This window comes from Lagenorhynchus albirostris, chromosome 2 (assembly GCF_949774975.1).
Source record: "Lagenorhynchus albirostris chromosome 2, mLagAlb1.1, whole genome shotgun sequence".
NCBI classification, from domain to species: Eukaryota; Metazoa; Chordata; class Mammalia; order Artiodactyla; family Delphinidae; genus Lagenorhynchus; species Lagenorhynchus albirostris.
This window is the reverse complement of record NC_083096.1, coordinates 2,219,431-2,246,899: the sequence shown is the minus strand read 5'-3', so window position 1 is coordinate 2,246,899 and position 27,469 is coordinate 2,219,431. Positions and strand designations below refer to the sequence as shown.

General features: G+C 43.4%; 1 protein-coding gene across 2 annotated transcripts in view; it reads left to right on the top strand.

The window, feature by feature from the left end:
* Positions 1 to 27,469, top strand: part of NR5A2 (nuclear receptor subfamily 5 group A member 2) — a 117,589-nt gene that overhangs the window by 57,256 nt on the left and 32,864 nt on the right. For both annotated transcript variants that reach the window (XM_060126777.1, XM_060126786.1), the window contains exons 5-6: positions 5,472 to 5,591; positions 10,973 to 11,120. In XM_060126777.1, the coding sequence (XP_059982760.1) occupies positions 5,472 to 5,591; positions 10,973 to 11,120 (268 nt within the window). The remainder of the gene's footprint in view (positions 1 to 5,471; positions 5,592 to 10,972; positions 11,121 to 27,469) is intronic.

Here is a 27,469-nt window from a genome sequence, read left to right as displayed (position 1 = left end):
TGACCAAAGTAGGTTCTCATTAGGAGTTGCTAAGTTGATGCTGATTTGTCTGGGTTTTGATTTTTCTCTCCCTGCTTCTGACTATACCTTTATAAATGTCATCATTGTCACAAAGGAAAGTATAAGGAAGTGGAGGTCCACCTGCAAGGATTTTTTTCCTTTTGTCCAGAAATAATAGCTGGATGTTATTTGTAATGGTTCTGAAGAATCTTCACGTTTTTTTAAAATACTTTGTTCCAAGTATTGTTTTCACAGGAGCTACCGAGAAAAAAAAAAGTTTATTAAGTGGTTCTACAACATTAAGACCTGCTTAAACGTACCCATCTCAGAAGCGTCTGTGACCCCCTGGAAGTCTCCCCAAGAAACGAAGCAGGGTAAAGTGACCCCCAGCTTCTAGTGCACATGGGGTTTTTATAATGGATGTACACTCCTGTCTCCTCTCCTTGGAGTGTGCCTTTCTCTTACTTTATTTTATTTTTATTTATTTATTTTTTTTGCGGTACGTGGGCCTCTCACTGCTGTGGCCTCTCCCGTTGCGGAGCACAGGCTCCGGACACGCAGGCCCAGCGGCCATGGCTCATGGGCCCAGCCGCTCCGCGGCACGTGGGATCCTCCCAGACCGGCGTCCCCTGCATCAGCAGGCGGACTGTCACCACTGCGCCACCAAGGAAGCCCGGAGTGTGCCTTTCTTAAAGGCAGGGATTGTGTCCTGGCCACCTCTGTTTTCCCCCAACTTTCTAGCACAAGGCCTGGCACACACCAGATTTAATGATCCGAAATTAGGAATGGATTCGTGTCCACTTTAAATTACCAACCCATGTCAGTTGAATGTTTTGCTAAACATATCTTTCTTAAAGCTTAACCACAATGATTCACGATGTCGATTTTCAAATAAATGCCCCTGTAAGAGGGAAAGTGGAATAACCGTTCAGTGGCCAGACTGTGCAGAGGTAAATTTGAGGGGGCAACAAAAAGGGTCTGATAAGTTCAACCTGGGCTTGAGAAAGATCTACACATTTTTCTTCTTCTAGTTGTTTGCCAAATTCACTCCTCTTACGAGAAAGCACAGCTTTCTAATGATTAACATCCTGGGTTGTGGGAAGGTGTGTTCGCAACAATATGAGGCCTGTGTTCCCTCACACGCTCATCTGTAATACCAGCGTGAGTCTTTTCTGATGAGTGACTAGGGTTCTGAGATAAGCCCTTCTTTTTATTACAGCTGATAACGCAGGATTGTACGAGGGGGTATTACCAACTAGTGAGAGGTTTTGATATGTCATGGAGATTACACTCCCTCAGTCCCCTGTCTGGGCTCCCCAAATGCCACCTGAAGCTGTTTGTTGACAGCATTCATACCTGGAAATCTACTCAAAAGTAGTAGATTATTTTTCTCCTCTCCTCCCCACCCCCTCCACCATATCACCTATAACACTCCTTCCTAAAGAGAAATTATCTTCAAAATTGCCAACGTCTCTTATCTGGAGATAAGGAACAAGTCGGTCATCATATTTGCCTTGTCCTTTCATTCATAGAGCTGCATAAAAACTATGTCACCCAAAGCCCCGTGAAACTGCATACTCTCCCATTTCAAGATAACATAAAATATCACATAATCAATTATGGAAATATTGAAATGGAATGTCAGCCTGGAAACCTCCTCAGAGAGCCTTAAAACAAGGAATCAATTACCCGAGAGGGGTGTTAAAATTACAATCAGTCGAGAAGTCTTTACCGAGGGCCAGCGGTGGGTCCAGACCTGCCGGCCTGTGTGGGGAGGGTCACCCGTGTGTTCATCACTGGGTGAAGACGACCCTTCCCTCCACGAGCCCTGAAGGAGTCACTTTTGCTGCTGTTGTCCATGTACCAGAGACACCGGCCAAAAGCAGACACTTGCAGGAGTGATGGCACCACGGTCAGTCACGTGTTCCTTCATTTATTTCACAAGCTGGGGCTGCGCTGGACGCCCCCCCCCCCCCTCCGGGAGCTGCGGCTTCCAGGCTGCCCCGGCCTCATGGAGTGAGATAGATAAACAAGCACTTAACAGTACTCAGTGGAAACAGAAGAAATGATGACATGAACGGCACAAAATACAAAACCAAAAATGAAGGGCTAGTTGTGGGAAATAGACATGCTCAATTTCATCTATTCCTGCAACTTCGGAAGCAGCAGAGGACCCAGGAAATACAGATTTTCAAAGCCAGTCCATCTCCACACACACACACACACACACACACACACAGTTAGGAATAAGGTCTGAAAATGATACACTCCACTCTTTTTCTGAGCATGACACACAAATATATCCTTATTTGGAAGTGTATCCTGATCACAAAAGAAAAGAAGGCCAGGGAGAGTGAGGTTTCTTATCTTACAACTTGAACAGGCTTTGATGCTGGCAAACTGTTGCCATAAGTATTCCTCTCGTGTTATATACCAAGGACAGGGACCACCACATGCACATGAGGAGGAAAAGCCCCTCAACGTGATGGCTCCAGGAGACAAGCTGCTTTTAATGGTCACCCCACCTTTCTCCATCTCATACATGGCCAGAAGATCATCTCTTAGCTTTTTCATGTTTCCACCTGCAAGATGGGAATCATAAATCTTCCTGCCGTGTAAATAGGTTCTTAAGCTGGAATCCCGTCCAGACGTCTTGAAACACGCTTCGAGGTTATTCCCCAATTCTTGGCAACCTTTGGGTATCATAACTGTTTCCGGGGAAACGATCTCAAGGTGTAGTATTTTCAGCTTCCCTGGAAAGAGCGCTAAACTAATAACTAAAGCTTCACATCACAGAAGAAAATGTGCAGGGGAACTGAATTGCCGCCGTGGACTGATAAATTTGAAATAAGACGCTGATAGGGTATGAGCTGGAATGAAGTGTAGTAAACCCAGTAGAACCAAGTGCAGTTGGTTCTGAAGTTGCCCCGAGCATCTGAGAGGGACGGTCCCTGAAAACTGCTGGGCGTGAGGACACCGATGTTGTTCGGACATTTAGCTGCAGCTTCTGGTGTGAGCTGTGTGCAGAGAGCAGCAAGGTGGGTCTCCTTCACCTGCTGCGACGTGGACACACAACACTGGAGATTTTCCTCTGAAGAAGGATGAGCTAGCTCCCTCTGTCACCAACCCACTCACCTGTGTTGGTGAGCGTTCTCCCCTAGGAGAGTAATTTCCACAAGGTACGGACTGCTTCTACCTTGTTCACCATTATACCCCAGACCCAGCACTTAGACTCAACATTAAATGGCTCTGAACATCTATTTACGTAATGAGTGAAATTCTTTTGGTCAGAACAAATCCTTTCTGACGGAGATGTTTGGGGATGTCTTTTCCTGATCACAGAGCCTGACTGTGGGGATGTCTTTTCCTGATCACAGAGCCTGACTGTAGCTTCAGTTTCTGCAGTTACCTTTTTTCCTTCTCAACAGGATCAATATGGTCCATCCAACTGGGAGCCTTGTGTTTGGCATTGTTTCTTCATTAGTGTATTGTTTCACACTTTATTCATTCCATCCTCAAGACAAAAACTATCTTTTGTATTTCTAGGTGGGAAGATAAGGCTTAGAGAACTAAGCGGCTTGGCCAAGCTCTCAGAGCTGGAAAGTGCACAATTGTACCTCGAACCCTTGCTTTAGTCTAAGTTCAGTACTGTCTTGTTTTCTAGACTCATGGAAATAGTCATCCCTAAGCTCCTATCACTGGTAATATATGAGTGGAAACTTCCTAAGAATCACCCAACCGTCCAGAATCTCATTAAATATCTGCTTAAAGATGAATTTGTTATAAGTGAGTTAAGTTAATTCAGTTTAGAAAATTCTAACACCTCTTTTTCTTTTTTTAAAAAATACGGGTATAGTTGATTTACAGTATTGTGTTAGTTTCAGGCGTACAGCAAAGTAATTCAGTTATATATATATATTTTTTTCAGATTACTTTCCATTATAGGTTATTACAAGATACTGAATATTGATTGTTCCCTGTGTTATTACAGTAAATCCTTGTTGCCTGTCTATTTTATTTAGTGTATATTTGTTAGTCCCGTACTCCTAATTTATCCCCACAACTCTCTGCTTCCCTTTTGGTAACCATAAGTTTGTTTCTTATGTCTGTGAGTCTGTCACCTCTCCGTGTAATTTGGAGACATCCTAGAGCTTGAGAGAGAGAAAGAGAATCCTCTAGGTGCACCAGTTAATAGGTCTCTGAGACCATATTTTCTCCTAATGTAAATTGAAGAAAATGATGCCGGTTCTGCTAACTCCACAGGCAGGTTCTCTGAATTAAATCTAAAACAATATGCAAAACTCTTCAAAACTGTTACCTGACATCTAAATATCAGGTGTTGTTGGTATAAATGTGTGATGTATTGGGGCACACCAAGACCTTTGGCTGGTACGTATTACGAAATGAAAAGAAACGTCACAAATAGCCATGGAAATGGATCAACATGCCCTCCACGTTTGACCGTGGATACGTGGCCTGTGCCTGAAATGGGTATGTTACTGTCATTAAAGAATGCGGTCCCCTGGGCCGGGCGACACCATGTGGATAAAATACTCACCGTGATGCATTCCTCTTCGTTTTACTCCCCACTGCCATCCTGTGAGGGGGGTACTGTGCTCGGCCCATGTTTCAGATGTGGAAACTGAAGTGTAGGGGGTTTGTGGGAAAATTGTCCAAATCATAGAGCAGGTGCAGGTGGACATCAAGACCAAGCGTGGTGGTTGTTCTAGTCCAAGTCTCGCACAACGTGGACTTCGGGTGAACACTGATGACAAACAACGGCCGTGTGCCTCTAAATTCAAGAGTCATTCGGGCTGTCCTACCGATTGCCTCTCGTATAAATCCTCACAGTTTGGTGCCTTGCTAATATCCATATCCTATTTCAGCTTGGGCTCAATGTATTAACCTTTACACAAGCCTGGGCTATTGGGGGTCATTCTTTTTATTTTTGGGGGGCCTCTCACTGTTGTGGCCTCTCCCATTGCGGAAGCACAGGCTCCGGACGCGCAGGCCCAACGGCCATGGCTCACGGGCCCAGCCGCTCCGCGGCACGTGGGATCCTCCCAGACCAGGGCACGAACCCGCGTCCCCTGCATCGGTAGGCGGACTCCCAACCACTGCGCCACCAGGGAAGCTCTATTTGGGGTCATTCTAATGGGGTCCACTGAGGACAGTCTGAGGCGCCTGGACCTCCCACAAGCAAATGCTAATAGATCTAATGATAGACCCATCTAATAGAGTACCTTTTCCTAGCAGCTCATTGATTATAAATATTTAGTTGAAGTATTTATATGTGGCCTAAAAAGTATTTGTCCAAATGAAAAGAATGATTTTCAGGAGGAAGGATGGAAATTCTGAGCATCTGTGCTTTGGTGGTCCTTCCTTGCTTATAGTGGGTTCTCAGGTAAAAAATCATGCAAAAAAAAAAAAATACTGAGTTACAGTGTCATTTTTTTCTATTTCTTTTACAGGTTGATGACCAAATGAAGCTGCTTCAGAACTGCTGGAGTGAGCTCTTAATTCTCGACCACATTTACCGACAAGTGGTTCACGGAAAGGAAGGCTCCATCTTTCTGGTTACTGGGCAACAGGTGAGTGTAGACACCAAAAAAAAAAAAGTGTCTTTTTATTAAGCACGTTCAAGATGGCAGGAATTTAACTAGGTTAGGAGCACTTTTGTGCTTTGAAAGGGACATTGGCTGCAAATAATTTAGAAAAGCTGACTTGGTGTGCTCCGTTCCTGCTTGGGTGATTACGGTGAAACTTGTAAAAGCTGGCGTGATCACAGCCTGCCGCTTCCAGGCTTCTGGGATTGAAAGTTGTGCTTTGAAGGGTCAGAACAATTGCTAAATCAAAATTAATGGTTAGTACCTAGGGTTTTTTCCTCAAGCTTCTGCATGAATCTACCACACTTGTTTGTCTGCCTTTTAAAAAAAAACCTTAGAAATGGTGGAATCCTCGCTATTTTGGAATCATGTTGGTGGAAGAGACCGATTCATAGATCAATCATCTAAATATTTGGCCTAATGGCAAGCAAGTGAGAAGGGAAGGGAGTGTTAGTGTTAGTTAGTAAGAACCAGTCATTATTGAAAAGGAAGGTGGAAAGAGGAAATGACAGCGAGGTCCTGCGCTCCTTTCTGAATAGATATTTGTTCAGTCAACAAATATTTACTGAACATCCTACAGGGTCCAGCCATTACGGAGCTTAACACTGTCACAGGAGAAACTGACAATAATCAATAATCCTAATAAATGTTAGAGGTCAAAGTGCTATTGAATTTTTTTTAAAAAGGAACTGTTGTGTAAAGGAGAATCAACGTACATCTGTGGTTGTGTTGCTGAGTGACCCTTGGGTTGCAGTGTTAATAGGACTGGTTGGTTGAGCCTTATTGAGAAGGTGAGATTTGAGCAAAGGTTTGAAGGAAGAGAGACGTTTGACCTTCTGGGCACCTGGGGGAAGAGAAAGTCTACTTAATGGGCCTAATTCCAACTTTACAGGATTTTGGCCTGTCCCTCCCATTTCTTTTTTTTTTTTTTTTTTTTTGCGGTACGCGGGCCTCTCACTGCTGTGGCCTCTCCCGTTGCGGAGCACAGGCTCCGGACGCGCAGGCTCAGCGGCCATGGCTCACGGGCCCAGCCGCTCCGCGGCATGTGGGATCTTCCCGGACCGGGGCACGAACCCGCGTCCCCTGCATCGGCAGGCGGACTCTCAACCACTGCGCCACCAGGGAAGCCCTGTCCCTCCCATTTCTTAGCCCCCGTTTTATAACTGGTGTGTTATTAAAATGGATGCAAGGAAGGCAGAGATCTGTTTACTCCATTGGGCTGTTCCAGGCATGCGTTGAACGGTGCTTCGGGACTCGGGACTCGGGCACTGTGATCTTCTACATCGGCCATAAATGTTTATGTGCTGTGAAGCCCCAGCAGTGCATATTTGAAAATGAAAGGCTGTCTCCACATCATTTGCTGAATTATAAATAAACCACATGTTCCCAAGCAAATTCAAGGAAAGCATTCTTTCGGAGTTTTTGCGGATTGGATCGGTCTCATCACTGTCTGGTCTGTGCTTTCTGCACTATTCATGAGAGAGGCTTTCCAGAATCAAGCCTCAGTGGGCTTACTTCCTGATCTCGGGAATTTTTGTTGAGTCTTTTCATCCCGTGGCTCAGGTCTTTGGGAGAAGTGTACCCATTTTCAGAGTTTGAATCACGGGTCTGACTCCCAACCCCCTCCCTCCGAAACCCGACTGGGAGCTGCATTAGAAGAACAAGACTCAGCCCACAAATTAATTTGATTTCATCCTCTGAGTTCCAGAAATCAAATGGGTTTGTGTCATTATTTCGCAGAGCACTTCCGTTCCTGCTCTTTCGAGATGCTCCTTATTCCGTGTTTCATTTTGCCTTAAGTGCTGCCCCTGGGTAAAAGGTAATTACCATGTAAAAAGTAGAGAAAGTGCATTTCTTTCTCTGGTTTTCCAAACCAAGAACAGTCAAGGAGTAGATGGCATTTCTGGTCCTTACTATCAATTATTGCGACTTTGCGTTTTGCCAACACCACGGAATTTCTTACTTAACCCTTAAGTTAGCTATGTTAGTTCTGTCTTTCAGTCTGGCTTCTGTAAGTGTACATTAAATAACCTCGTTGAGCCAAAAGGAAGTCATGATTATCAGTGACGTTAAGCACTGCCAAATCAATTCCAAATATTGAGCATTTTATCACTATGACGAGAATTCGTTTCTATCCAGTATTTTAAAAATACACGCACACAAAACATATGGCTGTATGTGTACATATAAAACAACAGTGGAGGATGTTGGTGTGCAATCACGATTCAGTATTTGCATATTGTAGCTAATTAACAGCCGCTGTAAGATTTTCCTAAGGGAAAGGACTCCCGGCACCTTATTCATTACCTTCTATTATTGTGTATCGTATTAAAAAGACAGGCATCTTACAACATACAAGTCATCAAAAATTGCAGCTATTAGAACTAAAAGCAATTTAGCTACAACTGTTGCTACCTTCATGATGAGCGAAATTTATCCGAAGGGGATATCTGCTTATAGTATTTCTTCAATATCTCTGTTGAATTGAGTGGCACAAAGATTCCACGTAAGAGAGCGATAAATTAATTTTACTAAGTACGTGAAAGACAAGGCCAGCTGCTCCTGAAATGAGGGCAAACTCCGCATTCAACAATGAAAATATAATTATGTTTGTAATAAAATGTCAGGAAGTTGCCGATCTGGGCGCTGTTTCAGGAGTAAATCACTGCCCCTCCTTCAGAGCCACGCAATTTGATAAATTATCCTTGAAAGAAATGTCATCAGAGCCCCCATTTCATAAGCATGTTTGGGCTTTCAAATTAGCATGTAAATAAATGTATAGCAATAAAGTTGTGGGCATCACAATTGATTTCCTGAAGTCCTTCTCACTAAGTACAGAATCCTGTGAAACCATTTCAGTCCCTTTCCATTAGAGCGTGTTATTTTCCAAGTATGAAGTTCTCATAGTTGAACTTATTTCATACCTGTTCAAGTTACACACATAGCAAATTTTAATTAACCCATATTTTAAAAAAAATTAATTATTTCGAGTCCTTTCAGTTACAATGTACTACATTTGCAACTGTGAAGGTCTAGTATTTGAACTTACTGCCTACCTGTTAGAACCACAGACATAGCAAAATTGAATTAACCCCATCTTAATAATAAAAGATCAATTAATACCAACATATTGCTGGCTTATTTTAGTAGTACACCTTCCTGGTTTAGGGATCCACTAGTGATTTTTATGAAAATGTGTTACGTACATGGACTTCCCTGGCGGTCCAGTGGTTAGGACTCCACGCTTCCACGACAGGGGGCGCAGGTTTGATCCCTCGTCCGGGAACTGCGTGCCACACACTGCAGCCAAAAAAAAAAAAAAGTGTTATGTACATTCTAAGCTACACCAATGGTGCTCTCAGCAATTGATTCCAAGCTTAAGTTGGCAGTGTTGTCCCAACTACTATCATTTCTTGATAACAATGGAAGTGGGTGTCACCTTACTGTTATCCAGCTCAAGTGCCTCACTGAGAGATGGGGGCACGAAAGATGGACCCTTCTTGTGACTACCCAAGGCTCTTGCTTCGTCAGTGGCTTCACTGGCCCACACCCTCTCCTGTCTTGTCCCAGGTTTCCTCTACCTCTGGCCCTGTCTGCCATTCCCAATTCTACCCCAGTTGCCCCTATAGGATTTATATTGCTATCCTGTGGAGTAGTTAGACCATGTACGGTTTCTAAGGGACTCAGAGCTCAGCCACCCCTGTTAAGTAAGAAGAACATCCTTGGAGTAGAAAGTTCTCCTGTAAGAGAGCTGGTACAGTGATGGTTGGGACATCCCTGGGAGTGCCAGGCAGGTGACCCTCACGTGGTCCGTGACATCCTCTGCTTCCGGCTCATGGTTCAGGCTGCCTGTGTGCTGGCCCTTCCTTTCACACAATCTGCAACAGAAACCACAGGCGCGCTTAGGACAGTTGATGTTTGAATTTAGTGGGGAGATGCGGGCACCTGGACCAGGCGAGTAGGACAGTGCGGTGGTGATGCGGGGGCCTCCCCAGGACACGTACAGACTGGGGCTTTTTCACGTGCAGTTGACGCTCTATAAACTGATTGACACCTCTGGGGGGGCCGTCTTTCCACTGACTCATAATTTTTCTCACTCTCAAAAAAAGGTTTCTGTACACCCAGTATTCTCAAGTTAAAGCTGAAAATTCAACTCATCATATTTACACAATAAAAAAAAAAATCCATCCTTCCTTGTTTTTAATTGCAAATTCTCCTCAAGGGACTCATTCTCCTGCTTAGGAGGCAGCCCTGTGCCTTCTCCTAGAGAAGCAAGTGCAGTCAATTATGGTAATGAAATGTCAATAAATATAAAAATTTAATACAGTCTGCTCCGGGTGAGTGGCAGATGAGGGCTTGCCTCCCAGACAAATTTGCTGCCGCTGCAAATATTAAATGCACCTAAAAGAGTATCTGGTTGCCTGAGAGCTCGCCAGTAAAAGAAGAGAAAAAAAAAAAAAAAAGGATGGGAGCGTCAGGTACCAACTGGGCTTTCCCATTATGCTGTAATTGCAGCCGCAGAGCCAGTTCTGCCATTGATAGCCACCCCTACATTTTAACTTATTATTGTAAATTGAACTTTCAGTGTCCCCGTGAATAATCTGAGATGGATGCATTGCAGCCCCTTTTTTTGTTTGTTTCAATGAAGAGGGAAATACACCTTTTTTGTTGTCTGAATCAAGACATTATTCTTCTCATAAATAAGATCACTGCTGTCATTAGAGAGGAATGTATTGACAATCATAGGCAAGTAGCTAGTCTTTGTAGCTTTTGAGGAAACAGCAAATCAAAGAGTAATCTAAATGTGATTCTCTCATCCTCCGTAAGCATGCGGTCTTGAGCAATGATTACTTTAAAATGAAGTCTCTTAATAAAATTAGAAACATATCTCTGCCTTCACTTGCCTCGTTAATTAACTGCATGTGCCTATAGAATGCCACCCTGGATTCACGTTTTATGGACAGTATATTTTTCTCTAAACTTACTCATGAGCTAACAATTTTCTTCTTAGGTGATGACGCCACTTCGCAGTAGGAAAAAAGATAAAGGTATCCGCGTGTACCGTTGAGGCAGTCAAGACCTGCTTCCTACAAGCTTATCAAAATGATTAGGTGGATCAGGATGATTATGATACAGTTTATAATAATAGAATGTGTCTCAAACTGTTTTCGTGGGGAAAGTCCCCTGTGTTATGAATCTACACTGCAACCTGATTTTACCCACAGTGCTTAAAAGTCTCAAGGGAAATATATATGTATACATATTTTTAATATATGTGTATAGACATATATCCATTTTAATGTAAATAATAAATAAATATAGAATTTCCGGTTCTGAAAACCCCCTAAACTGATCCTGTGTTGCAGGTGGACTATTCCATCATAGCCTCACAAGCGGGGGCCACACTCAACAACCTCATGAGTCACGCACAGGAGCTGGTGGCAAAGCTTCGTTCTCTACAGTTTGACCAACGAGAGTTCGTGTGTCTGAAATTCTTGGTGCTCTTTAGTTTAGGTAAGGAATCCTTTCCTCATAAAAATGACTAAATGATACTGACCTTCAAGTGTCTTGAGGTTCATCCATGTTTTTGTTCTTGCAAGATAATGACCTTCTTTTCTAATCGTGAAATCTTCCAGCTCAGTTACGTTTTCCTGTGTGTGTTCCTGGCCGAGTCATAGCCCTGTAGTGGGTGGTTTGGCGTATGGGGGAGGAGTTGTGACTGGAGTCCTGAGTGTTCTTCCCTGATGGGTATAATGAGTGGGTGACGCCACGACAGAGGGTTAGGAAAGACGCAAGGTGTCACATTTTGGCCACCTTTCTGCTGTCGGTCGTTTCTCTGCACCCTTTGTTTCAGCTTGCAAGCTCCTGCTGTTTTTGTTTTGTAAAATATGGTTGGTCATTAAAAACCTGTTTCCTAAATCTCTATCAGGATTAACTAGAGAATGTTTATAACCAGATGCACCACTATGCAAGCATAAAAGATGATGGTTGTCAGGGGGAAAGGAGGCTTCTTTAGGAAAGCTTTGGAGAAGAAAGATAACTAAGCAAGACAGATTAGCTAAATCAAGGCTCCCAGTGAGTCAGTTGAGAAAAATCACCAGTTCTTGGAATAAAAAAAGGATTAAGGAGATGGATTTTTAGCGACTTCAAAGGAACAGAGTTTTCTGCCTGTCCCGTACTTGATTTCTGTATTTTGTTGGCTTAATAAAGCCAACTTAAATAAACTTTTTGCCAAGTCCATTTATTACTTATTGGCAGACAGCTGAGGGGGGGCAACTCCCCTTGAATGAAAAAAATGCAGAAATCAGATTTACCAACATATGTTTTTTCTTTAGTCTTCAGTTATAAGATAGTTGTGAATTCATATCCTTAGAAATAAAACAATAAAACATACTGCAAAGTAAAACAGATGTGTCTACACTCCAAATTTGGTACTTTCGTTTTAAAATGCCTCTTGACAGCACTGCACAACTGTTGCTAATAAAGGGATAGTTTGAAGTAATAGAACCAGAGTTAATTTTTCACATGTAGTCAACATTTAAAAGGAAAGGAACATTTTCATATTTTGGAAAATGTGATAAATATAGCAAAAAGAAATGTTACTGAAAATTTAAAAAGACAACAGAATTTCATAGATGTAGTGTTCAAAGGTTTACCATGCCAGCACTGGGTCCTGTATGGTTTCTGTGTTAACCACAAGAAATAGGAAAGTTCTATTTAACTAAGTCTACGTGTTTTACTCAAGAACAGTTTTTTAAAAAATCAAGAGGAAGATAGCATAGGCCTGCTTGCTGTCATCTCACAAATTATTCTGGTTTATGGCAAGATCTTCGTCTTTTCAACTCGTACATTTGATCAGTAATTAAATGAAAAGTGTGGTAATGTGTGTGTAAGAAATCTTATAGCGTCTTGTTGATAAAATATTTAAAGAGATTCATCTCACTTCAGTGGTATTTTAAATTAGTTGAAGAACTGCATGACATTGGAAGATGTAGAGATTAACCATCAGCCGTGTTTAGCTTTCATCCCTTTTATCGTTTCTTCATTATTTTTCAAAATTATTATATCTCTGCCAAACACTAGGGATGGGTAGTCAGGATGGGGTTGGGGTGTTCCTGAAGTGCTCTCGGCACTCGAACCTCACAGATCATCTTCCTGAACAGTTGGGTTGTGTGTTTACCAGAACCTCAACCACACAGAACTCTCTGGTTTTAATAAGGGTGTTAACTGTTTCAGGATCCTGGGCACCAGGGAATAACTAGTTGAATGTCCCTTAAAACTATGTCTGTTTGTTGTTTAAGGAGGAAAGGACAGCATGGCTTTCCGATCGATCAGAGGTAAATCAGGTTTGGCCAAGAGTTTATTTTTTATTATTATTTTTTTGCGGTATGCGGGCCTCTCACTGCTGTGGCCTCTCCCGCCGTGGAGCACAGGCTCAGCGGCCATGGCTCACAGGCCCAGCCGCTCTGCAGCATGTGGGGTCTTCCCGGACCGGGGCACGAACCCGTGTCCCCTGCATCGGCAGGCGGACTCTCAACCACTTCGCCACCAGGGAAGCCCAAAGAGTTTATTTTTAAAGAAGCAAGAATAAAGTAACTGGCAGTAAAGTTCAGGTGGTTTCCAATTTGAGAATGGAAAGCTTTTCTCCCCCATAGAAACAATGAATAATCAATCTTTGGGGGACAAGAACTTCATTGAGGGATGTGGATAATTAACCTTTGGGTACCCAGGCCAGCCTCCAAAAGCCTGTTTTACCTGTGATGGGAGTGAAATCATACCAGGGCCTCCCTCAAAAGCTGACTCTGTGCCCCTGAGTCTGAAACCTGCTGTGTTCTGATCCCAGCCCAGCCTTGAGCCTCTGGGATCCTGGAGGAAAACGAGGCTTCTGTGGACTGATCCAAGGCCAGGGGCTGTGTGGGGAGAGACCGTGTGCTCTTGGTGAAAGGTGAAGCAGGGTTTCCTGATGGACGTGGTGAGACAGTAGGTGTGAGTGCGTGCAGGTACAGTCTCCTAAGCCTCATGGATACCTGGGGCAAAAGCACGGAGGCAAGAGGTCAAGATGAGTTCAAGGTCTCGGGACTCTTGGGAGACCAGTGTGGCTTGAGGGAAACGGCAGATGTGCTGGAGAGGCAGGTGAGAGACACTCCGCAGTTACTGAGCACTTCCTGTGAACAGCCACCGAGATACGGCTGTGACCAAAACTGGGTACCACGGTCTTCATCCTGCAAAAAGTCTAGCCAGACGGCAGGATTCTTTAAAGGGGGATGAAGTGCGTCGCTGAAGTTGATTTGCCTTCCTGGTAGTCGTGTGGGAAAGGGACTAGAAACTGTGTTCCGAGTGGCTTTAACGCCCTTGGAGACAGGAGTGAGATGGGGTGTGGACACGTTACAGGGTGCAGACCATGGGATGTGATGGGGTTCGGAGGAAACAGCTGGGATGCGTCTCAGGGTCCTGGGTGCTTCAACCAGAATAGGAAACTCTATAGGAACGGCAGCTGATTAGTTGAGGTCCAACCACCTTCCTTCCAAAATTCATCCTTCACTGAAGCTGGGTCCTGATTTCATGAAAAGCTTAATGACAGGACTAAAGTAAAAAGTACAGTTGACCAAAATTCTTCCACTCTGCTGCCTGATTTTTTTCCTCCTCAAATAGTATCCGTGAGCAGACATCAATTGGGTAAGCTGGTTGAAAAAAAAGGGAAAAAAGTGAAAAATGCCCATCTCCCAGGATATTTCTCTGTGTGTGATATAGCAGACTCTGGAGGCCCAGTCTTTGTTGGTTGGAATGTTTTCTTAAAATCCTATTACTCCCCCCTCCCCCTGACCCTTTTTCTCACCTAACTGTGAGGTAATTTGCATCCATGGAGATAATTCTAAGTTGGCCAGTTAATATTGACGACCCAAGAGAGGCCAAAATAAAATTTTTGTTTATTTATTGGTTTGTACTCCCACCTTTTAAAAAGGAATCAAAGTGACTTGATGAACTATGCTGTCACCAACCAGGGCAGAAATAAATCTCATAGAGGAAGAGGTGTGTGGGTGATCCCCAAATACTGTGAATATCGCAGGCATTCCAAAGACCAGTAGAATTCCCATTCACTGTATCTCCTGAAAACAAATGCAGAGCTGGGAAGCAGTCACCTGGTCTTTAACTGCAGCTTCCTGAATGATGTCATTCCATGGTCGAGCCCATCAGGAATACGCATGTGGCCTAAGTGCTCAGAGCAGCAAGTGACCAGAATGTGCCGGCTAAGAGGTTACTCTGGCTTGGGATTTCCTCAGCCTTGAGGCTCCGTGGCTAGACGCTGCTGGACTCTCGTTCGATCCCAGGTGGCAGGAGAAAGTAGAGGCCTATTGCATCCTGTTTCCCCTGATGAGTGCCCTTGACTCGTGGTGAGTTATTCTCTTCTCTGGTCAGCCAGTATTTCTGAAAGCACTTTTTCTTACTCAGCTGAGTTAAAGAGATTGTTGATTCTCTTTGAGAGGATTTCCCCAGGGTAAAAAGGAGATGGGGGTTAGAAATTGTCCTTTATGTTTCTCTACATCCCAGATTTCTAGCACATTGCTCAGTACACCGGAGGGGCTTAGGAAATGTTGCTAATAAAATAGAGGCATCAGTAGAGTTACTTCGTTTTTGTTTTTTTTTTTTTTTTTTGCGGTACGCGGGCCTCTCACTGCTGTGGCCTCTCCCGTTGCGGAGCACAGGCTCCGGACGCGCAGGCTCAGTGGCCATGGCTCACGGGCCCAGCCGCTCCGCGGCATGTGGGATCTTCCCGGACCCCGGCACGAACCCGCGTCTCCTGCATCGGCAGGCGGACTCTCAACCACTGCGCCACCAGGGAAGCCCTTAGTTTTTTTTTTAAGCAGATACTTTATTTAATGTTTATTTTATATTGGAATATAGTTAGTTGATTTCCAGGGTTGTGTTAGTTTCAGGTGTGCAGCGGAGTGATCCGGTTAGATTTACTTAGTTTTAAACTCAAAGCAAAGCCTTTACCAAAGTAGCTCGTGATCTGTAATGGGAAGTGGTTAAACTGCAAAGTCCTATCCAAGTGCAGGTTAGTTTCGGAGACTAGTTTTTCCAAAGAACTCTCTAACAGCTGTTTTCTGTTTTTTTAATTGAAATATAGTTGGTTGACAGTGTTTCAGGTATACAGCAAAGTGATTCAGTTTTGTGTGTGTGTGTATGTATTCTTTTTTAGATTTTTGAACATTATAGGTTATTACAAGATATTGAGTATAGTTCCCTGTGCTATACAGTAGGTCCTTCCTGGTTACCTATTTTATATATAGTAGTGCTTATATGTTAATCCCAAACTCCTCATTTATCCCTCCCCACCCCTTTCCCCGTTGGTAACCATAAGTTTGTTTTCTCTGTCCGTGAGTCTTTTTCTGTTTTTTAAGTAAGTTCATTTGTATCATTTTTTTTTTAGATTCCACATATAAGTGATATCATATGATATTCGTCTTTCTCTGTCTGATTTAACTTCACTTAGTAGGATAATCTCTAGGTCCATCCATGTTGCAAAATTACATTATTTCTATTACCAGTTTGCATTCTGCTCCTGGCCTACCCTCTGACACATAGTAGGTTTTTAAGAAGTATTTATTGCATTCATAAGTGCAAGAAAGCTTTTCCTTCCAACTTCTAGGTTAAAAAAAAAAAGTAATGGGAACTGGAAAAATTAGTTTAAAAAATGCACAGAATTTGAAGAAAGGGAGACTAGAAAATAGATCCTATAAAACGTATTAGACAATTTGACATCTTTTAATTTTAGAAAATAATGATATGTGTTCACATTGTGAAGGGAATTCTTATAAGGAAAGTAGAGACTAAACAGAATCTTTCCCTTTGGGAATAAAATAATTAATGGAATTAAGGACTGATGATCAGTATTTACATTCTGTTGGAATTGTGACACTAAGCAGGTCAGATATCAAAGTGAGCTGCAGAAGGAGGGAGCAGGAAGGCTTTTCTTCTGTAGTGTTAATAATAAAATACTTCAAGCGGGTAAATCATTTACTCTCTCCCTTCGATTTTGCATTTGAAATAAAAAAACTAGGTGATTTACCCCCAACATTTTAGGCTCAGAGCCAGGTCTGGAACTAACAACCCCAAATTCCAGTCCGTGTTTTCTCTGCTACAGCACACTGTCCTCTTCAGGGACATATGAGCTCATCAATCAATATTTTTAAAAAGCTCCCTACATCCTAAGGCAGCATCTATACAGACAGAATGATGTAGGGAATTGGGACCATCATCTGAGGAATATGGACCAAAAAGAAAACCAGCCTCTCCTGGGTAAAAGCAGGGAACTGCTTTACATGAATTTCCAATTTTTACTGAATATACTAAATAATTGTGAAGCTTTTTACTTCCCTTGGTTTCTAAATGTGAGTTGTTTGCATGTGTGTGTTTGTATGTCTGTATGGACTCTGGGTTCAGGATTTCAGCAAGCTTGTTGAAAGCATTTGCCTTAGAGCCTTGGTACCTCCCTCTCGGAGAATCCCTCCTTGTGATTTTGTTGTCGCCTCTTAGGTTCGTCGTTTTCTTTGGACCACTCACTATGCATTAGGAAAGCGGCATGACCATAAGCTTTCATTACTTGTATGTCTACTTTCTATCCATTTGAACTCTGATGTTCAAAGGAGAAAATTAGCCAAAGTAAATAACTTCACGCTCATTGTCTGCTTCCCCTTTTGGTGGTCTTCAGCATTAAAAACCCTAAAATAGAAAAAAGAGGAACCATAGGTGTCTGGGAGGTTCAGGGCATGCAGCTCCTTGGTGGGGAGGGGAAGAATTAGTAAATTCTATCTTCAGGTACAACCTTCCGCTTTGCTAAAGGGTCCACCCTGACTCTTGCAATATGATGTTGACATTGTTAATAGTAAATAAAAGTGCACCGTGTTTTCTAGCTGGAGAATGTGGATGGTAAGTTCGTAGTCTTTGGGGTTAAGGAAATGTATTTTCAGTCATTGGTTTTCCAAAGGGCTTAGTTTTTGATAGGATAGGTATTTTTTTCTTGTTTGAATTTTGTCCAGTAATTCTTCTGCTTGGGGCTTTAAATATAGGTCTATCTTTGTTTTCTTTTCCTACATATGTCATTTCTCCTCCTGGCTTTCAAGGTCAGAACGTGGCCAAGACGCATTAAAAGAGCTCCCCACAGAGCAGAAGGCCAAGCAACATGCCAGTAGGGAGGTGACCCGCATGTAGTCAGGGCCTCTGTGCAGAGCTTAGAATTTCTGTCACATAAGGGAACTCTCATCACTGTCAGGACCAGATTACTTATACCTGTAGATTTCAGTTGAAACGTGAAGGCTTTCTAACGGGCCAAGAATTGCAGAGCAGCTATTGCCCTCACATCTCATTAACCAGAGGCCACAGGGCTTGCAGGAATAGCAAACATTCCGTCCTTAAGTACGCACACAAAAGGCTCCTGTGTTACAGGCCTGGAGACCATAGCAGTTCAATCCTGGCCCCCTTAAGGGCGGACTCGGTTCTTTTGCTGCTGGATGAGAAAGGCCACCTTGAAGCTACCAGCACAGATGGCGCGTGCTCTCCTATAATAAGAGAAGACTTCACCCACCTTGCACACCCGCTTCCTCCCTTGCCCCTGGGTGTTTGCAGCCCTGAGGAGGGCGGCAGAGGAAGGTGTAACCTCTTTGCTAAACTGCATTCCAATTGCCAATCCCAGTCCAGAGGTCAGCACAGCATCAGTGTAAGTCCCCGCCTCCTGGGGGGAGGAAGCAGTTTTCTCAGTCTCCCCTGACGATTGGCGAGTTGTGGGGTGGTCTGGTTGTTCTGCCCTGGCTGTGCCCGGGCGCCCCGCCCTCCCCTAGCTGGGCATCCCTGGCAGGGGCGCACACGTGGACACAGTAGAGACGCCGTGCTCCGTCCCCCGGCACTTCTAGACTAGCCTGGAAATAGCGACGAGCGCTCTCGGAGAAGGGAGTGCCAGGGGTTACGGAAGAGGCTGCTGGTTTTGCCCACCTCTCCAGAAGAGGTCCAGCAACTTGTTGGGTCTGAGGGTTTTTTTGCCATCGAACTGTGTGCCCCTGTTGAGTTGGAAGGGGTGGTGGACGGGGGCAGTGGGGGGAAGAAAACACAAATCTAAGAAAACAGGAGCAAAGGGAAACTGGAATGCCCCTTTGCTTTTTCGCAACGTTAAATCCAGTTCATGAAAGAGGTTTCCAAATCCAACAGACAGATTTGATCACAGTGATTAAACACTGTGTTTGCAGTGCCTAAAGCAGAATGAACTGATCACTTTGTCAATCAGAAAAGTGTATGGACCGCTGTGGAGCAAACCCACGGCCAAGCCAGGACGCGTTTGAGGGCCCATTCCCATCCTCAGCTCACAGCCTCCCTCCAGAAGCGCTGGAAAAGCTTCTGAGGCTGGAACACTAGCAAACATTTGTATTTGTGCATCACCATGTATATCTGAATACTGTATTAATTCCATTCTGAAACAAGCACAACCGTCCACGTGTCATAAAACGCTGCTTACAAAGTATCTGCATAAAAGATGGAAACAGCAAAAACCAACCTTCCCATGATGTGGTAATTGTCCTTCCTGAGGCTGGTCACAAGATTTGCTTTATTGTAGCCTTTCTACACTTCACCGTGCAAACCCTCACACGTGCACGCACACACGCACACACGCTGTCACCAACTGGCCTGCAAAGTCTAGTGATGGATACATTCCCCTCACATCTTTACCCAGGTGCATTGGTTAAATTGTTCCTCATGAAACAGATAAGCGAAAGAGAGCTCCCTGGGTTCTTCTTAGAATTAGCATTCAATCTCGGTTTTTCCTTTTCCGTATATGATACTCTAATTTAGAAAACCACTCACTAGACACTTGTCAAATAACCACACTGATCTCCATATTAATGCCTGGCTGATATATATGTAGCAGAGGGTAATGCTGGCAGATAAGCATTTCCTAAAATTTATGTAATCATTTGAAATTCAGAAAGGATTGATTAGCATTCAAGGGATACCGCCGTTCAATATTTACACCATAGAGATTTCACAGAAGCAAATAATGGCACATAAAGTTAATGCTTGTCTTAATTAAATGCAGTGTAATAGGTGTTGTGTGGATTTTTTTTTTCTTTCAGTGAGCAAAGCAGTTTAGCAATGACCAGATATCATTCATTTTGGAGTTCTAAGTTTGAAGTGAATCGATACGAATTTACAGCCATGGAAGAAGTGATTATCATTTGTTATCTGCTGGCATAAGAATATAATTGCCCAAATAGCATTTATTTAGGCATATTTCTGAATAGCTTATACCTAAAGATATTTATTATTTTTCAGTTGTTCATACTAATATCGTCATTTTGCTAACTACTGCTATTAAGGGAGATGATTTTTCAGAGTTGTATTGGCCTAGAAAACTGGGAATAACCTACGAGGAGAGTGAATGAGAATGCTGAATGTACTACCTGATGTTTTTCCTGCCTCAGTACTGCCAGCTGCTCTGTTAAAATCCCAGAATAAAGTGGCTGTCTTAGGGACTTCTCTAGTGGTCCAGTGGTTAAGACTCTGCCCTTCCAATGCAGGGGGCGCGGGTTCAATCCCTGGTCAGGGAACTAAGATCCCACATGCCACGCGGCCAAAAGCAAAAAGTAAAAAGTAAAGCGGGGGCTTCCCTGGTGGCGCAGTGGTTGAGAGTCCACCTGCCGATGCAGGGGACGCGGGTTCGTGCCCCGGTCCGGGAAGATCCCACATGCCGCGGAGCGGCTGGGCCCGTGAGCCATGGCCGCTGAGCCTGCGCATCCGGAGCCTGTGCTCCGCAACGGGAGAGGCCACAACAGTGAGCGGCCCGCGTACCGCAAAAAGAAAAAAGAAAAAATAATAACATAAAGCGGCTGTCCTAGCCTTGACTCAGAAGAGGTTAGCTGGTTAACGTGGTCAGTTCAGGTCCTGCATATGAGTTAGCTCCGGACCCCCCAGGCCTCAGGGTCATTCTAGAATGGAGCCAATCCGTGACTCACAGCCAAGTCATTCGGATGCCTTCTTTCTAGTTGACTGATAAAATCCAGTCTTGAGTTCTGGGTAATATTTGGTTAAGACAGACCAATTCAAGCCAGGAACCAAGAGCAAATATAAAAGATGAAGGCCCTTCATTGCTTTGAAGCATTCAATGACAAAACATACTGAGTGCCTACTATATGCAAAACCATTGCATTCGGTGGTATCTGAGCGGATACCACAGAAGGAAGCGCCCCACGTGGTACAGAAGTTCACCTGGACGCTGCAGACACCCTTCCAGAAAAGGCACATGCAGGACTGCACTGCCTGATGCACCGGTCATGGCTGCCCAGCCACCCCCTTCCCTCCTTCCTTCCCTCCTTCCTTCCTTCCTTCCTTCCCTCCCTCCCTCCCTCCTTCCTTCCCTCCTTCCTTCCCTTTTTCTCCCTCCCTCTGAATCACTGCATATGCCACACACATGCCCGTCTCACCAGTCCTGTCTTGTCAATGAAAAGGCCTTTCTCAACCTTCCCATGGCCCGAATCTGACCTCCATCAGAGGCAGGAGGAATTGGGAAGCCGGCTGGGGGGCCCCCTCCGGGACTGCTCCCACACACCCCACACCCTGAGCTACCTGGACTTTTCACAGAAACTTCGGCCCGATCCCTGAAAAGAACCCGCACTGTGGCCAAGTCCAACCACTTCTCCCTCCTGGATGAGGAAATTGAGCTGAACAGAGGTCAAGTGACTCGTGCGTAGTCCCACAGGGTCAAGGTCTGAACTGAAAGTTTTGGACTCCACACACAGGAAAAGAGCACAGACGTGGATTTCAATACTGACTGAATTACCGCTGTTGCATTATTTCAAAATTAGATCAAGATATTTCTTGGCCAAATTTCTTCACTAAATCCAAAAATGTCATCATTGTGTTGCATACAAGTAATTTCTCAGGAAAGCAAGGAATGCTCGTTGCCTTTTCTTACATTCTGGGGGGCTCTGCAGCGCATGCCAGGTCCTGGGTGTCCCGGCTTTGGAAGAAGGCACCCGGCACATTCATCACGCTTAGATTCCCCCAGCTTTGCCCCGGGGTCGGGGGCAGTGGGGTGGGGGGTGGAGGAGCCATCCATAAAGGCAGGAGTGTGGCCAGAGTGGCAACACTGACCTCAAATTGGACAGTTCTGCCTAGTCCCTAGAGGGGAATGAGCACATTCAAGGTGTGTATAGTTTTGTCCTGTCTCAGTAATATATAAGCACTGATAGCATACCTGAAATAACCCTTTCTCTCTACTCTTTGTCCTAAGAGAAAATAGTGATTATATTAGTATTACTATCATCTCTGCAGGATTTTTTTTAAGGTACAGATTTTTTTTTCTCATTTTAAATTTTTTTAAAATTGTGGTAAAATAGACGTAACATGAAACCTACCATTTTAACCATTTTTGAGTGTTCGGTTCAGCGGCATTAAGTACATTCGCGTTGTTTTGTAACCATCATCGCCATCCGTCTCTAGAATATCTTTCATTTCCTAAATTGAAACTCTGTTCCCATTGAACCAGGGGTCCCCAACCCCTGGGCTGAGGACCAAACCTGTTAGGAACCGGGCCACACACACAGCAGGAGGTGAGCGGCCGCGAGCGAGTGAAGCTTAACCTGCCCTTCCCATCGCTCACATTACCGCCTGGACCACCAACTACCCACCCCGCTGCATCCGTGGAAAAATTGTCTTCCACGAAACCCGTCCCTGGTGCCAGAAAGGTTGGGGACCGCCGCATTAAACAACTCCCCCTCCCTCTTCCCTCCAATGCTTGCTACTACCGTGTAGAACTTTTTTATTTAGAAAGTACTATTTACATATAACATAACAAGTTAGAGTCATGATAGAACGTGGCTAGGTTCAGAGACTGTGGCTGACGTACCCAAGGCCACACAGCTCAGAGTCTGAGAGCCTATGACCCCAGCTAGGTTTTCTAATCCCAGACCTGTTGTTATCCATCTACACCCACTGGGAAGGAAGTCTTAGGATTTGGGTCCTGACGTTGGAAGAGGGGAAGGGGGAGGCGTTCCTAACCAGCTTATTACTACCAAGGTGGGAAAGGCTGCAGGCTTGAATCCAGATGCCTAGGCACCTTAGCTCTCCTGTTTCCCCATCGGTAAAACCGAAATAGTAACGTTCTCCCTAAAAGCACTATTGTGAGGGTTAAATGCAGTCATTATTATGAACTTAGCACAGCACCTGGCCCATGGTACCAATAATTATTATCCAAAGCCTCTCTATTGACATTCAGCAAAAGTCATATAAGTGAAGGCCCCTTATTGGGAAATTCCTCTTCCCCGAATATAACCTCTGGTGTACAGATTCTATGAAAAAGATCTTCCCTGTGATAGCGGAAACTGCTCTCTTAATTCAGCACCGAGACATAGTTTGAAATCTTTGATCTACTAACCCAAGGTACCATTATCACCTTTGATATTTTGAAATATGTCAGAGGAAGCGAGCTGAAGCCAGTTCCTTTTAGTTCATCTACCATACATCCCCAAATCAGACCAAAGTCACACAGTAAACAGCCGGTCCCCTTTGTAGGCTGCTGGGGCCCCGATAATGATGACATTGTAGCAATGTGGAATAGCTGGGTTGCCACCTGCTCCCTGGAGAATGTTTTCCCCAGGAAATTCTTCAATGTTTCCCTCCCATTTTCTAGAATTATCAGTGTTCTGTAGTTAACTTTACCTAAAAAGTTTGTAAATTCTTCTTTCAAACTTATTAATACTTAATCTCTAATTCTAATGGCTAAATAGAAATCACAGCTTCCAGTATACAAAATGGAAGATTTCACTTTGAGAAAGAAAGCTATTTCTTTTGGAATGAAAATCCTGGGTAACTTATTCCTTCCAAGGGAAGTGTTGAAATTTGAGAACTAAAACCTTTCAGAGAAATTAACTTTGTTCTTTAAGGACCATATTTTAAAATAATAGGATGCTTTATTAATAATAATTACTAATAGTGATTCTAATATTATCAGATCCCCCCCCCACCCCGAGTATTGCTGGCTTCGAACTCAAGACACTCAGTGGAGTGGGAAAAATGAAAACATGAACTTGCGCATGTTTTAAAATATTTTTGGTTCAGAGTCCTGGGTTCTCCCACCTGGAAGCAGGATGGGTTGGGGCAGGGGTGGGGGGGAGCCCCAGCTGATGGCTGCAGCATCCCTCACGATGTGAGTCCCCCTGGAGCTTCTGCTCCCTCGACTGTAAAACACGGACATCAGGGGGTGTCGGGTATTTGTGTGGGGGTCACCCTTCACATCTCGGATCAAAGTCACCTTCTCTGACAAGTCTTCTTTCTCTCACTTCACGGACAGATCCACACTTCTTCCTCTGAATTCCTGTTGCTTCTTTCAGAAATCTCCACCTACCACAGTATGTTGTCATTGTGTTGTATGCCGCGCATAGAACGCCAGGCCTCTTTTCCTTCTGCGTTTCTAGCACTTAGCACCATGCCTGGAAAATATACTTCATGTTAGAAAAAATACTCACTTAGCGAGTGTGCTCAGTGATTAAGTGTGGAAACCGTAAGGCACTATACCAATGTCATTTAGGATAGTGATAACCCCGTCTAAATAGACCAGTCGGGAATCTGGAGGATATCTGATCCTTCCACATCTTTCTTGCGACAAAAAGGGTGGAGTACCCGCCCTACCATCTTCGTGGCTAGCAAGCCCTCTCCCCAACAACCCGCTCAAGACTGCCACGTGGGGTTTCACCCAGGGCTGCTTTCTACTGACCAGTTTTAGGTATGGGATGGCGAGTTTTCTCAATGCAAAGTCAGAAGCACTGCTGAAATTTCAGGGCACTTAGGGTACATGCTGACTTGCTGATTCTACGCAGACTTTTCTTTCTAATATGAAGAAGGTGTCCAAATCCCTATCCTCCACATCTTTAAGGTAAACAGAATCTTATAATTTATCAGATATTCTGAGCCTGGGTCATTAACAGATTCTCCCTTTCCTACCATGGCTAGCTTCAGAATCAAAGGACTGAGCTGAGTAGCGTGGGAGAGTAGGAAATAGAGATGAAAAGACGAATGTGCGCAGGTTTTAAAGTATTTTAAGAATAACCGAAATTAAAGTTTTCATCATAAAAATCTTTAGTACATTCCTAATACTCATAGTCAGGATAGAGTTTTAGTAATTATCCGTCTCTTTTAAAATTAAAAAAAAAAAAGTTGTCGTTATTGCTTGCCGCAAGAAATTACAGGGCAAATTGGATAGCCACATGTTCTGGCATTTGTCCAGAAGAACCCATATCAAAAAGGATTGGTGGCATGAATACTGTAACAGTATCGTTTCTATTTATAACTTCAAGAAACTTCCTCACTCAAGGGGGTAACTGCAGAAACTTATCTTTCAAAAGAATTGAGGCTTTCAGGATGAAGAAACATCTTCATTTTCCCTTTTCATTCCATGTTGTTTCCCAGGTTCCTATTTTGACTCTTGCAGATCAGGAGTCGTTAATAAATCCAGAGCCTGGATCATCATTTTCACTGGGCCATAGATTTCGTTATTTAATGTACTGCAATCTATTGATTCATTCTCCAGGTGGTGGATATTTCTTACAAACCACGCTAAGGGAACAGTTTTCTACACGTCTTCCTGGACGTATATGGCTGGGAATCCTTTTCAGTTCTAGAAACTGCCACATTGTTCCTCAGAATGTCTGGACCAAATTGCATTCCCAGCCACAGAAACTGAGAGTTCCCATTTCTCCACGTCATCAGCACTATGATTGAATTTCTGTCGTTCTGATTACAAGTGAGATTAGGAATCTTTTTACATGTCTCTCTGAAGGTACCTGTTCATGTCCTTTGCCTATTGGGATGTATGCCTTTCCTTACTGATTTGAAGGGCACTCTTAGATATAGATGTAGATATAGATATAGATATATACACAAATACATAGATACATAGATAAGTTTGGCTTTTCCTTTCACTCTTTTAATGTATCTTTTCTTTCACAGAAGTAGCCATATTCATTCATATTTTCCTACAAGGTTTTTGCTTTTTGTAGCTTCTTTTAAGAAATCCTTCCCTACCTTTGAGGTCATAAAATTCCTTCTCCTTTAGCTTTTTTCCAAATATATTAAGACCTTGATTTTCACATTTAGATCTTTGAATACACCCAGAATTAATTTTTGCGTATAGTATGAGGTAGGGATCTAGTTTTTCTTTTATTTTGTCTTCTTTTCTTTACTGGGACTCAGGACTGCCACATGGGGTTTTGTTCTTCTCATTCTAGCTTCTTGAGTTGAATATTCTGTGAATCTGTTTTCAGCCGTGCCTTTCAGTTATTCTTCATGAGTGCACTCAGTGTTAGAAAGTCGCTGCTTGGCATGGCCATAGCTGAATCTGCAGCAGGTCCGATGGGGCAAGCTTTCTGGGACATGCAGACCTGCCTCCGCGGTCACTCTGCCGACCTCTAGGGGCCGCAGTTCTCACCATTGTCTATGTCAGTGTGTCCCTTAGGGTGGTGCACAACCTGGACAATCCTATCAGCTATAAATGTTTCATGATCTCCATTCTGATCTGTTTTTTTAAATCCGTGATTTATTTAATAGTGGGTTTTGAAATTTCCAAAGAAAGGGGTACATTTTGACTAGCTTTTCGTTTTTGGATTCTAACTGATTGCGTGATGAGGTTATGCATGTTGTTGATTCACTGAAATACGTTAGGACGTCCTTTATAATTTGATATTAGTTAATTTATCTAAATGTGGCACAGGTACTAAAAAAGAATACAGTGTCCGTTAGGTGCCAAGTTCTATTTGTTTATATTATTCTTGTTACCTTTGTTGTATCTTCTTGGTGGGTTATTTCTTATATTACTATAATGTTCCTCGTTTTTTAATGCTTTCATCTTAAAATCAGCTTTGTCTGATGTTGAGTGTTTTATTAGCTTTTACAAATTAATATTGACATATTTTTCCCCATCTCTTTACTGTCGACTGTTCCGTTGATTTGGTAGGATTTCTTGCGTTTCTGGGTTTTAGGTGGCTAACTTGGAAGTAGCATGTTGCAAGACTTTGATGTTTTGTTTCCATCCAGTCTGTCATCTCTTTTGAAATTTAATTTTGAGAACATTATAGATTTACGGGATGTTGCATTCCACATACCCTTCATCTGCTTTACCCAATGCCAGTATCTTGCATAACTACACTCAGTGTAGAAACCAGGAAATGACATTGGTGCAGACCAAGTAGAGCTTATTCAGTTATTCAGTTTGCTTATTCCACCAGCTAAACACCCGTTTGTGTGTGGTCCCTGCAATTGTATCACATGTGTAGATTGGTATAACCACTAGCACAATCGTGATACAGGACCTTTCCATCACCACAAGGCTTTTTGGTGCTATCCTTTTGTACCCACACCCACCCCTTCCCCCATTCTTAATTCCTGGTAATTACTCCTCTGTTCCTCATCTCTGTAATTTTGATATTTCAGGAATGTTATAGAAATATAATTATACAGTTTATAACCATTTGGAACTGGCTGTTTTCACTCAGCAGTACTCCCTTGAGATCCATTCATGAGTGTACCAGTAGTTTGCTGTTTCTGTGGCCGTGTAGTAGCCCACGATGTAGATGGACTACAGTTCATTCCACTCTTCATCTGTTGAAGGACATTTGGGTTGTTCCCAGTTTAAGGCTATTACAGATAAAGCCGCTATAAGCATCCTATACAGGTATTTGCGTAAACTTGAGTTTTCATTTCTCTGGGATAAATGCCCAAGAATGTATTTGCAGGGCCATATGGCGAGCAAGTGTTTATAATCTGTATTTTAAGAAATGAGTTCGATCTGTTTACTGGTAAACCATCCTAGTCTTTGTAGGCAT